Source organism: Zalophus californianus, chromosome 3 (genome assembly GCF_009762305.2).
Source record: "Zalophus californianus isolate mZalCal1 chromosome 3, mZalCal1.pri.v2, whole genome shotgun sequence".
NCBI classification, from domain to species: Eukaryota; Metazoa; Chordata; class Mammalia; order Carnivora; family Otariidae; genus Zalophus; species Zalophus californianus.
In genome coordinates this window covers 75004104-75017579 of record NC_045597.1, presented here as the reverse complement: position 1 = coordinate 75017579, position 13476 = coordinate 75004104, and the positions used below count along the sequence as shown (strand labels likewise).

At 36.4% G+C, this 13476-nt stretch overlaps 1 protein-coding gene across 12 annotated transcripts in view; it reads right to left on the bottom strand.

Annotated features, from left to right (window-relative positions):
* LOC113919824 (phospholipid-transporting ATPase IB-like) overlaps nucleotides 1-13476 on the bottom strand; it is a 237857-nt gene that overhangs the window by 157846 nt on the left and 66535 nt on the right. For 11 of the 12 annotated variants that reach the window (XM_027589591.2, XM_027589588.2, XM_027589592.2 and 8 more), the window contains 4 exons: nucleotides 12712-12810; nucleotides 11288-11333; nucleotides 10611-10651; nucleotides 8329-8402 (listed from right to left, as the gene is read on the bottom strand). In XM_027589591.2, the coding sequence (XP_027445392.1) occupies nucleotides 8329-8402; nucleotides 10611-10651; nucleotides 11288-11333; nucleotides 12712-12810 (260 nt within the window). Of the gene's footprint in view, nucleotides 1-8328; nucleotides 8403-9896; nucleotides 9996-10610; nucleotides 10652-11287; nucleotides 11334-12711; nucleotides 12811-13476 lie in introns of those variants that run through there. The other variant, XM_027589597.2, reaches the window with a different exon arrangement.

Sequence of the window (13476 nt, the reverse complement as noted above, 5' to 3'; positions counted from 1 at the left end):
TATCTAACCTCACCAGTTAAGAAATCAAGACACTGAATTAATGAACATTTGCCTTGCCAGATTTTACTGCATGTCAAATGCAATTTACTCATGAAAATTAATTGTTTAGGGGGAAATGCCACAAAGAATAACAAAAATTGTCATTAAAGTTTAGTCTTGATTTTAGTCTTACTCTTTTGACTGTATCTCATTTACTGAATAACAAGTTTAAGGTAAAACAATCTGTATCAATCTTGCCAGCCAAGACCATATACCCCCAAAATAAATATATATCTTCATTAAAGATGCAGTGAGATAACAAAGTAAGAATGTCCAAAAACTTTCTCTTCTATAAAACAATGAGATAACCGGAAAAAATTATGAGAATCAACTTTTTCAGAACTCTTAAAAATTAACTAAATACTTAAATCAACCCAGGGAGATTTTATTCAAGAAAAAAAAGCTGAATACTGGTTTTTAAAAAAGTGAGCTTTGTAATATTTTAACTTGCCCTACTCCCACTTCCTGCTTTTGGCTCAGTGACAGCTTTAAAAAATAATTGTCCACAATCCCAGTACTGGAGGGAGCATAAAAGAGCAAGACCTCATTCAAAGCCTTGTTCCCATAGTCATTATTTCACCTATCTGATGGTTCTCTGGAAGGTCCCACTTAAAGGGTTTGTTTTTATTTGACCTGACCCAGAGCTTACCCAGTGCTAAAATCCTGGGTAAACAGTGGTGTGGATTTGTTGAGAACATTTACAGGAAAGTGTTTGAACATTGCAGTTGTCTGAGGTGATGTATAATAGTTAGGGGAAACAATAGACTAACCAAAAGGCCTAAAAGAAAAACTTGTAATGAAAAGCAACAAACATAAATCCTGGGTGGGGTGCCTGGGTGGCTCAGTCGGTTAAGCCTCCAAATCTTGACCTCACTTCAGGTCTTCATTTCAGGGTCATGAGTTCAAGCCCTGCATTGGGCTCCATGCTGGGCAGGGAATCTACTTTAAAAATTTTTTTTAAAATAAATCCTGAGGAGGAGAGAGAATCTGATTCCCAGAGATGCCACATTATATTCTTAAGATGTTCAATTTTCAACAAAAACCATGAGACATGAAAACCATGAGAAGCAAGTAAGTATGACCCATACACATATTAAAAAGCAATCAATAGAAAGTGTCCCTGAGCAAATCCAGACATTGACTTTACTAGACAAAGATGTAAATCAGATATGCTAAATATATGCAAATAGCTAAAGGAAACTATGTTGAAAGAAATAACATATTTGAACATATCCCATCAAATAGAGAACATCAAGAAAGAAATAGAAATGATAAAAAAGAAACCAAACAGAAATTCTGGCTTGAAAAGTATAATAACTGAAATGAAAAATTCATTGCTCAAATTTGAGCAGGCAGAAGAAAGACTCAAACTTGAAGATAGGTCAATTGGGATAACTCAGTCTGAGAAACAAAAATGTAAAAGAATAAAGAAAAATAAACAGAGCCTGAGACCTGTGGGACACGAACAAACATACCAACATACATATAATGGGAGTCCCAAAAGGAGAATTGAGAAAGGGGCAGAAAAAAATATTTAAAGAAATGATTCCCCAAAACTTCCCAAATTTGATGAAGAGCGTTAATCTACACATCCAAGAAGCTCAACAAAATAAGCCTTCAAGTAAAATATTCTCAAAGAAACCACACCTAGACAATCAAACTGTTAAAAGTTAAAGCCAAAGAGAAAATCTGGAAAGCAAGAGGGAAAAGTTATTCACCACTTTCAAGAAATGCTAAATAAGACTATATATCATTCCTCAGCAGAAACCTTGGAGGATCAGAGTGCCTGGGTGGCGCAGTCAGTTAAGCATCCAACTCTTGGTTTCAGCTCAGATCATGATCTCAGGGTCATGAAATCGAGCTCCACATGGGGTTTTGCACTCAGCGCAGAGTCTGCTTGAGATTCTCTCTGCCTCTCTCTGCCCCTTCCCCTGCTCTCTCTCTCTCTCTCTCAAATAAATAAATCTTAAAAAAAAAAAAAAAACTTTGTAGGAAAGAAGGCATGAGGATGATATATTCAAAGCACTGGAAAAATACACATTCTTTTCAAGTGCCTATTGAACACTCTCCAGGATTGATCATATGCTAAACCATACAATAAGCCTCAATAAATTTAAAGAACTGAAATCATGAAAGTATGTTCTTTGATCACAATAGGATGAAGTTGGAAATTAATAGGGAAATAAATTTGGGGAACTCCCAAATAAGTGGAATTTAAAGAACACACTACTAAATAACCAATGGATCAAAAAGAACTAAAAAGGGAAGTTAAAAAATACTCTGAGGTGGATGAGAGTTAAGATACCACATACCAAGACCTATGGGATGCAACTAAAACAGTGCTTAGAGTCTAATTTATAACTGTAAATGTCTACATTTTAAAAAAATTAAGAAGAAAAATCTCAAGTTAATAACTTTACACCTTAAAAAGCTAGGAAAAGAAGATATTTTAGATACACTTATAAAGAAAACTTAAAGTTTTCAGAATACAAGGAGGGGGGCACAGGTAGATGTATTTGTCTATAAACATAAAAGATCCCTGGAAGTATACACGGGAACATAATAATAGCATTGAGTGTCCGATGGCAGGGAAACAGGAGGGAAGGAGATGTCACTGGATGTCTTTTCTTACGTTTTAAAACTTGAAACACATATGTGAATTAGCTATTCTAAAAAATTAATTTTTAAGAGCCTGTGAAACTCCTCTTCCAAATCTGAAATACTCAAATGTACTCAGTATAGCAATCATATTACCATGATCTTGTTCAAGCCCCGACTGGCTTAGAACTTTATATTGGTGTTTCTACTTTCAAAGCATATTTTCACTCTTCTTCTTATCTTTCTATTTTTACAACTACCATGTGGGAATCATAAGCTTTTTTTTTTCCCTGAGAGAAGTGTGAACCAAGAACACAAATAGAAAAGATCTGTTCCAAATGATAAAGCTTTTCCATTAGATCAATAGCCCCTATTTAAAAAAATTGTCTCTAAATTTGATGATATTCATACCATAAAGGTGGTTCCCACTTTTAAATTATTTTTAATACAGAAGACTAATTTTTCAGTGAATTTTAGTAAATTTTATATGTATCTCTTACAGATTTGAAAGATAACAAAATTTTATATTTTGTGGGAAATATATATCCAAGAGTTTATATAATGAATGTTTATATTTTGAGAACAAAATACTGTTTTATTGCTATATATATTACAAGAGAAGAAATTGACTATTTATAGTACCTGAAAGGCCCCCCAATTGCATTTTCTTCTCTTCCTCCCAGAGATAACTACTATATTAATATTTGTGATAATCATTCCCTTCTCTTTATAATTTCATTACTACATTTGTGTGTATCACTAAGCAATATATTGGTCACTTATAATCTAAAAATTGGGGGGGTTTGTATACAATAATGTCATCTCCAAATAATGAGAATTTTTTTACTCCTTATATACCAGTTTTTTCCTTTGATTGGGTTAAGATAGTTCCCTTTTATTGGTAGTTTTCTAGGAGGTTTTTTTTAAGATTTTATTTATTTGACAGAGAGATACAGCGAGAGAGGGAACACAAGCAGGGGAGTGGGAGAGGGAGAAGCAGGCTTCCTGCAGAGCAGGGAGCCCGATGTGGGGCTCGATCCCAGGACTCTGGGATCATGGCCTGAGCCGAAGGCAGATGCTTAATGACTGAGCCACCCAGGCTCTCCCTTTTCTAGGCGTTTTTATCACAAATGTTGTATATTTTGAAATGCTTCTATTGATATGATCATGTTTTCTACCTTTTAATCTACCAAAGTGAAAATGCACTAAAGTGCAATCCTTTCATTTCCTAATAATGAAACTGTTGTGGTCACCCTTCAGAAGCAGGATCAAGCTACCCCCCCAACCCAAGATTTTGAGTGTCAAAACTGATGATGCTACAAACACACCAAAAGAGGGGGAAGGTTTATTATTTACAAGGTGCCAAAGGAGGGAACACCGAGGCTTTCCTGTCAACCAGCCCAGATGTGTGGCAGGAGGGGAAGAGAAGGGGAGGTTTAAAATTTGTCAGCAAACATCCAAAAATGGAGTCCGACTCCTTATTATAAAAACAAATTACACTCCTGTGATGAACCCCATTTGATCATATTACCATCTTAAATATTGCCAGGTTTTAAAATTTTTATACTAAAATTAACAACAGGGGCGCCTGGGTGGCTCAGTTGGTTGGGTGGCTGCCTTTGGCTCAGGTCATGATCCCAGGGCCCTGGGATCGAGCCCCACATCGGGCTCCCTGCTCAGCGGGAAGCCTGCTTCTCCCTCTCCCACTCCCCCTGCTTGTGTTCCTGCTCTCACTATGTCTCTGTCAAATAAATAAAATCTTTTAAAAAATAAAAATTAAATTAACAAAATGGGCTTGTAAATTTCCTTTATCATTCTGTCTTTAATTTTTTGTGTCAAGATTACACCAGCCTCAGAAAATTAATCAGAGGGTATTCTTTGTTTCTTTGAGCAGTTTATTGGAAGATTGGTATTTTCTCTACATTAAGTGTGATAGAATTTGACAGTTACGATGCCTGGTCCTGAGAGTCTGTTTGTGGGATTTTTTTTTTTTACTACCTACATAGTATCTTTAATGATTATAGGACCATTCAGGTTCTATATTTCTTCTAGAATAAGTTCTGGTAAGTTATATTTTTCTATGGATTTATGCACTTCATTTAAATGCTAAAATGTGATTATAAAACTTTCATAAGATCCTCTCATTTCTTTAATCTCTGATGCATTTATACTTATATCAACTTTTCAATTTTGTAGTATTGTGTATTGGTGACTTTCCTTTTCTTCCCTGATTAATCTTACCAGAACTTTAATTTGTCTTTTTCTAAGAAGCAAGTTTTCCCCATTTTGACCTTCTCCATTGTTTTTTCATTAATTTCTACTTCTCTTTATTATTTCCTTATGCCTGATTTTAGTTTATTCTTTTGTACTGAGCTAACTTCTTAGACTAGATTCTTAGCTTATTTTTTTGGCGTTTCTTTTTTAATGAAAGCATTTTAAGCTAAAAATGTCTATCAACTTAGCTGTATCATAGGAGATTTTATGTATTCTCATAACTACTAAAACCTAAGTATTTTCCAACTTCCATTATGATTGCCTCCTTGACCCACGAATTGTTTAGAGGCATGTTTTATTTCCAACTTATAAAGTTCCTAGTTATCTTTTTATTATTGATTTCAAACTTCATAGCATTATGGTCAGAGCAAGTGGCCTGTGGAATACCAGTCCCTTAGAATCTTTTCTTCCTTATGTCCTAACAATTTTGACAAATGTTCCTAATTGTGCTTGAAGAGTATGTATATATTGCTTTTTGGTACAATACACCAAAAATTTCTATACATGCCATTATTTCAAGGTTGGGATTGTACTTTTCAAATCTACCTCCATACTGACTTTTTTCTCCATTTGATCAATTCCTGAAAGCAAACACTGAAACATCCCAGTATGATGTTAGGTTTATAAATTTCTTGTAGATGTTTAAGTTTTTTCTTTATGTTTAACCCATATCATTTAATAACAATTAAAACTGTTATTATGAAATGGCTTTTTTTCTTTTTCTTCAATGACACTTTATCTCAAATAATGCTTTTTGCCTCAAAGTCTATTTTATCTAATGGTGATACCATCTCTTCTGGACTTATTTTCTTTACTATTTCTGTATGTATTTTTTCATTTCCATCTTCCTGAGCACTTGTGTTTTGTGAAATTCTTGTAAACAACATATAGCTGGACAATTTTATAATCTTCTCTCTTTAACTTCTGAAATCTATTTGCTTTGTTATTGATGATGTATTTTTATTTATTCTACTACCTGATTAAGTGCATTCTATTTCTCCCTCTTTTTGCCTTTTTTCTATTTTTAGTTACTTGTGAGGGCTTTTCCTTTTTCTCAAATAATTTTCCCCCATGATATGGCTGGAAGCTATATATTCTATGTCTAATCATTTAGATATTAAAGTAAATTTTTAGACAAATATCCAGAGTTTAAGGTTTCTAACCAATCGATATCTTCACTCTCATTCTGAACAATATGAACACCTTTGGTATAGTTCTGATTATCACACTCAAAATTACTCTGATGTTCCCTATTATTTAGTTCTAGCTGCAGATCCAGGAAACCCAATGAATCTAAGGGACGGACTTCCAAAAATTCTGAGAAAATGTCAGCCATTTTCTTTTGGACTGTTACCTTTTCCATTGTCTGTTTTATCTCTTTCTAATTAGAGGTTTCTTCTTTATTTTCCAGGATCACATTAAATTCTCTGCTTAAAATTCTTTTCAGCACACAGGCAAGTTGAATTCAGAGATCACATCTGCATGAGCCAACTCGAATCTCAGTTTTCCCTCCACCCTATGCCAAAGTCAAGACAAGCACATTTCTCTATTGCCCCCTACAGCATGGTGGTTTTTACTCTTCATTCTCCCTTAATTAAGGGTGTAGTTCTCAGCTTTATGCAAGAATCGCCTACTTCCTATGCTCAATGAAATAGAAGCTTATGGTCTTCGGGGTTTGGCAGAAACACTCAGGGAAAAAGCCTATACTGACACAGTATTACCTTTTAGTGTTCTTAGGATCTCACTTCATTCTGGGACTCAGTGTGGTTTTCTTACTTTTATGCCCAATCAAATAAGCATTGGTGTGTGTGTGTGTGTGTGTGTGTGTGTGTGTGTGTGTGTGTGTGTTTGTATCTAAGCTGTTTAGTGGGGGCAGGGTGAAAACTTAGAAAATATCTGTAAAACTGCCAGAAAAAAGTCCAAGAACAATGATTTTTTTAATCTCCCCCTTACTTCTCTCCTACTCCAAAAAAAAGATTGGTTTCCATATAAGTAGTACTTTTTTGAGAGAAAGAGGCAAAGAAAGTCACACATACAAATGATGTAGAGGTTGTAAAAACAAAGCCCTTTATGGTACATCTCTGGCTCCTGTGGTCAACCCCATACTCCTAACCAAACCCGAGAGAAACCTATCAGCAACAGTAAGTTCCTTTGTCCAATGGGTTAATGCACTGATGGCAAAAGAACAAAGTGCATCTGGTAGGAATAAGAGCTAGTGTTGGCATTATTGCTTTTCCAGCTCAGACAATGGCTCTAGAACAAATCTCTCTTCCCAGTAAATCTCTCCATGCTCCAAGATGATGTGTGTCCAGAAGGCTAGGAACATTTTTATCACTTGGAGATGATTATGACTTGATCTAGGGAAACAGTTTACCCAACATGTCAAATGCAGCTGTGTTCATGACTATAGCCACCCTTACCCACAGATGCCCAAGACTATGTTCTCCTTACAGAGAACATGAAGGAGGGGACAGCTGAGCTCCCCAGGGGGCCCAACATAGAAGCATATGGAGAGGTGGTCAGACATGACCTAATGGAAAGGAAATACCCATTGTAGGGAGTCTCTGTGTAAGTTTCCTCTAAAATGGCCAATGAATAAAGCAATATAGTTCTACAAAAAGAACAGAAGCTGTGTTTTTAAACTTGGGCCTCACATGAGCCCACCTAATGGTACTGAAAAGATCACTTACTCTTGTGTGAGTCACTTTATTTATAGAATGGGAACATCTCAGAATTGCCATGAGATTAAAATATGATAAGCATATTTTTTTAATTTTGCTGAATGTCTGTAGAAATTACAGGAGGGATAGAATTAATCTAACAATTAGGCTAGAAGAAAATATGTCCAGGGAAATTAAAGAAAAGATAATAAAAGTATAGACTAACAGTCAGCAAACTATGGCCCACAGGCTAAATCCAGGCTAAATCCTCTTTTTACAAATAAAGTTTCATTGGAACACAGCCACACCTATTTGCTTACATGTTGCCTATGGTGGCTTCTGATGCTACAACAGAGACTGCATGGCCTGCAAAGCTGAAAATATTTACTATCAGTCCTTTCACAGTAAAACTGCAGGTTTTGCAACTTTACTTTGCAGTAAAACTTTGCTGATCTATAATAAGAGAGAGAGGGATGCAGAAAGCGGTGAGAAGGGTAGGCCTTTGGTTTTCTTAAAATTTCTAATTCAGAATAGAAGTTCCTTAAGTGGGGGAGCTTGGGTGGTACAGTCTGTTAAACTCCCGACTCATGGTTTCGGCTCAGCTTGTGATCTCAGGGTCGTGAGATCAAGCCCTGAGTGGGGCTCCACGCAGAGTCTGCTTGAGACTCTCCCTCCCAGTCTGCCACCCTCCCCCACACACTCTAAAATAAATAAATCTAAAAAAAAAGTTCTTTAAATGCCCACTATCATAACCAACCTAGAAGAAATCAGAACCATGTCTGCAGGAAGGAACTGTCCATTTGAAGCCTTCACAATGTCGCCCACAATTACCTATAAGACCAGGAGAGAAATCACAGAAGCATGAATTTTAAAAAAAGCAAAAATAGAGTCAAAATGTGTCAAATATTCTTAAGAAAAATTATGATGTGAAAATCCTGGAGCCATGCTAAGAAACTTCAGCTACATTAGAACAATTTTATTTTTGGAGGGAATCATCCCTCTAAAATGGTTATTCTTAACCGGGGGCTACTTTGCCCTCCCCTCCCACCAGGGACATTTGGCAATGTCCGGAAACACTTTTGGTTGTCACAACTTTGGGGTTTTAGGGGATGATGCTACTGGCATCAAGTGGATGGAGGCCAGGGATGCTGCTAAACAGTCCACAATGCACAGGACAGCCCCCCACAACAAATAATTTTCTGGCCCAAAATGTAAATAGTGCCGAGGTTGAGAAATCCGAACAGACCTATTGGTAGTACTATTTTTGCAATTGTGTGCTGTTCATACACTATCACGCTGTAATCACTTGCTTAATGGTGGGCTTTTCTCTGCTGCTCTGTGAGGTCCATGTAGAACAGAAAAAATGCCCATCTCCCTCCATCAATCAATCAATCAAAATTTGTTGACTGAATGTATGAATGAATTCTAACTTATAACTAAGAGAGATGTAAATACTAGGAACAATACCTGAAGAAAGCAATATGAATTTCTGATGCTTTCTTCCTGTGTACTTTTTCTTTAACAAACCCCTTGAGCATTTACACCATGCTAGGTATTGAGGACACTTAAAATTGGCAGGACCCTCCTGGGCAGCTAGAAAAGTGGGATCGGCGGGGAGGTTGGGGGTAAAAATTCTTTCCTAAACCAATTTCTGGACATATATTGAAAAAATTTCTGAGGAGGAGGAAGAGAACAAGGAGACTATTTTTTTTATATATAATATGATTATACAGATCATTTCTATCTTCATTAATTGAACAAAGTTTAATTAAATACTTCTGGATAAAAGTGAGGAGAGAACATTAAATGCTATTTAAGTGTCTATAAATGCTGAGAACACGTGCAACAGTAGGGGAGAAAAAAGGATTGACAATTAAACATTCACAACTTATATCAAGGTCACAATGCAGCGAACGATAAAGGGTTTGTAACTTATATAAACAACTAACTTACAGCAAGATTTAACAATGACTAGAATGAGATAAGTTTGAGACTTTGTAATTAAAACTAGACTTCCCACCAAGAAACAATACTGATGCAGATTATGCACCCAGGGAACTGATAGCAGGCAGTCGTTACTCTAAGGGTGCTCATGACCAGCACATCTCTTACAAACTCTTTTTCTCTTTTGCCCAAAGGACCCCCAAATCAACTCCCTTTTCCTTTTGTAAGCACCTGATGTGCAATGTGCTCTGTTTGCTTGTACAGGAGGTAAAATGAGTCAGAGGGATAAGAATTCCTGGTCCTTGGCTCTAGCTGTTTGGCTCGTTCTTCCAGTGGAAGACACTGGGGGTAAGTAAATTAAAGCTCAGATCATGCAATCACCTCTGCACAGAAAGAAGCCCCCCTCCCCCTGCTGCCGCCTCACTCCTCTCCTCTTGTCTCTCACCAACCGTCTCCGTCTCCCCTGAGACTCTGCCAACCAGGAATGGAGTGGATCTCTCAGGGACTTTTTCCTCTTAGTCCCAATGAGAAGAGCAAAACGTAATCATGGTTGACTCACCCACTCTAGCTCTTTCAGGGAAAGACATACTGATAATACTTAGAAATCAAAACACTCTTACAACTAGTGTTCAAAGGAATTTTACACTGGTCAGTAATGAATTATTTATGAAGACAAAGTATCAATGCTTTTGATACTTTGCCTTTAACCCACTATGCCTTTAACCTCTATCCCAAGGGCAAATATACATGAAAATATTCCCTGAGGTAGTCTCCATATAAAGGTTGCCTTGTACCCTGAGCAACAGTTTGTGAAGCATCATCTTTAAATATTCCAGTCAATGACACAAAAGTAACACTGAGGCACATTAGAAAGCATGTAGACTTCCAACCAAACAGACTTAAATTCAAAGCCTATTTTCACCACTTTTAGGCTGTGTGAGCTTGAGCAAAATAGTTATTCCCTTTGACCCTCTACTTCCTTCCTCATCTACAAAATAGGATAATTTGACAGTTCTTGAAGACATGTTTCAGAGATAAAAATCTGTAACTCTAAATATGGTAGGTGCTTATTACTAACTTAAAATACATTCTTACCTCTTTCCACATAATCATTTTCCACGCATTCTCTCTTAACACTGGAAAACACAGAACTATGTATTAACTGTAACAATTGCATTAGGTAAATTCCAAAATAATAGAAGATATTTTTCCAAAAAACTAAATGTGTTTCTTTATAAAGTACTGTCTTTATTAATTTAACCTTGATATAAACTGGAAAAATATGTAAACTGTGTTCACATCACTGCACCAAAATAGAGCAATATGTATAATATAATGTAACTTAACATAAGGATAGATAGATGACTGTTAGGTAAAGCTATGTTAAGTTACTTCCGATCCTAAAGAGAAAACAGTTTGCTGTTACATGCTAAAATACTGGCTGATAGCCCGAAAGCAACATTATATATTTCTAATCAATTACAAAGATAACACATATCAAAACTAGGACTGAGAGAGACTATGTAACACCCAGATCTTTTTTATGGACATAAGAATTGCTCATATCCCAAATATTCCAATTTTGTTTATTTTATTCTAATTAACATAATTGATGATTGTCACATATAGAAAACAGTTTCCTAATGGTTGTTCTTTGTTTTCTATATTTCTTTAAATAATGAAACATTATGAAACATAGTACGTATATCTATTTGGTCAATTTGGATATTTTTTATAGTGAAAGGGAATAAAAGCTTAATCTAATATCTTACCTATCGTGGTCTTTGTGTTAACTAATTTGTCTGCCATATGTCGTTTCTGTTATAGAAAAAAATCCATTATGTTAAAAGTTCAAAGTGAATAATCCACATCATAATACAAGTCATAGGAGGTTTAGGAAAGAATAGAGGCAGCAAACCTGATTGTAAAGGATTTTGGGTTTTTTGTTTGTTTGTTTTTGGGGGGGTTGTTTTTTTGTGGGGGTTTTTTTGGCTATAACTAATTTCAATTTTGTTTTGCTCTTATCCGACTCTCTAAATTAAGATGTGATCTAAGGGAAGGAGTATAGCAAAGTGGTTAAGCATGTGGTCCCTAGAGACAGCTTACTTTGGTTGACATTCCAGCTCTGCCTCTTATGAATGTAGCCATGTCAGGTCACGGACCAGTATGTGCCTCAGTGTAATTGAATACACACACACACACGCATACAAATACATACAATACAGGGCCTCCTACACAGTGAAGTGCTACTTAAAATGTCAGCATATTATACATTGCTTTCAATGACTATCTTTCTAGTTAAACACATAATTAATCTTGAATTATGCCCCAATTTAGCTCAAGGCTTTTGATTAAGTTTGAAAAATTCTTTCATCTTATAAAGCAATCAAAAGACCAGCAACCAAATAGATCTTACTGATGACCTATCTTTTCAAGATATGAAGGAATGAGGCAGAATCATAGGACTAACAATAGCTAGCAATTTTGGAAAATGAGCATTAGGATTGTGAGTGAGGAGGAAGGGGACTCTACTAGAGTGACCCCAGCTGTAGCAGGTTGGGTAAGAACAAACAGAAAATATTAAATATCTCTCTTCTTTTCCTTCACTGCTGAAATATGTAAGCTCATGTGAAATTCTATCTGTGGGGTCACCCGGGTGGCTCAGTCTGTCTGAGCCAGATTAAGCGGTTAAGCATCTGTCTTCAGCTCAGATCATGATCTCAGGGTCATGGGATCGAATCCCACGTTGTGCTCCTTGCTCAGCCGGGAGTCGGCTTCTCCCTCTGCTTGCTCTGCCCCTCCCCCTGCTTGTGCTCTCTCTCTCTCTAACAAATAAATAAAATCTTGAGGAAAAAAAAAAGAAAGAAATTGTATCTGTGATAAGGTTAAAGGAGAAATGAAGTCACTGCACAATTCCTGAACTTTTTAGCCCGTTAGGATTTTCTGGTTCCATTATAGCCTCAAAGATATATCTTATGACCACAATTAAGTCCTACTGGTTTCTCAAACACACACACACACACACACACACACACACAATTTAAGATTTGAAATCTTAAAACCTTAATTTGATTTTTCACATCAATTACAGATTTAAAAAATTATACCAGTTCCAACAAGAAGCTTGAAAACAACAACTATGTCTCTTCTACTCAAGGGAGTAGTTTTGAGAACATTTCACTAACAGTAAACTTACATAATCTTCTACAATCTCTTTGATGCCTGAAACCATAAGAATCATCATCAAAGGCAAGAGAGTTGTATATTTTCCCGTTGGAGACACATCTGGAATTTGCTGCAAAAACAGAGTGACCATGAATCTTATGATGACTCTTATATTTTGCTTAACACTAAAAGTCAGGCTACTAGTGGCATACCCGGGACATAAGAACAACCCACAGTGTTAAATAAAAAGAGGAGGGAGACTCTTAGCATATCAAAACCCTCCCTGAAGCAGGACACTAAACATTACATTATGCAAAAGTGCAACTTCTTAACACTTTGGTCATTATGTCACCTTTCCAATATAATACTTTTGTTACATTTTGAAGAGAATAGTTCAAAACTTAAAATGTCTAAAATACCATCCTCTCAAAATAGTTAAATCCAGAAGGTCAGTTAACTGAATCTTCTTTTTGAGGCAAAAGAGAAAATTTTTTTGGAGGCACAGGCGAATAACATTTCTTATAATTTCCGGTGGAAAGCACCCTGGGTCTACCCACTACTGTTTAAAATATGAGAAATAAAGTGGGGCGCCTGGGTGGCTCAGTTAAGTGTCTGGCTCTTGATTTCGCCTCAGGTCATGATCTCAGTGTTGTGAGATTGAGCCCTGCATGCGGCTCCGCACTGAGCGTGGAGCCTGCCTTTAGATTCTCTCTCTCTCTCTGCCCCCCTCTTGCCCCCCTCACCCCTGCTCACACTCTCTAAATAAATAAAATATGAGAAATAAAGTGATAAACAG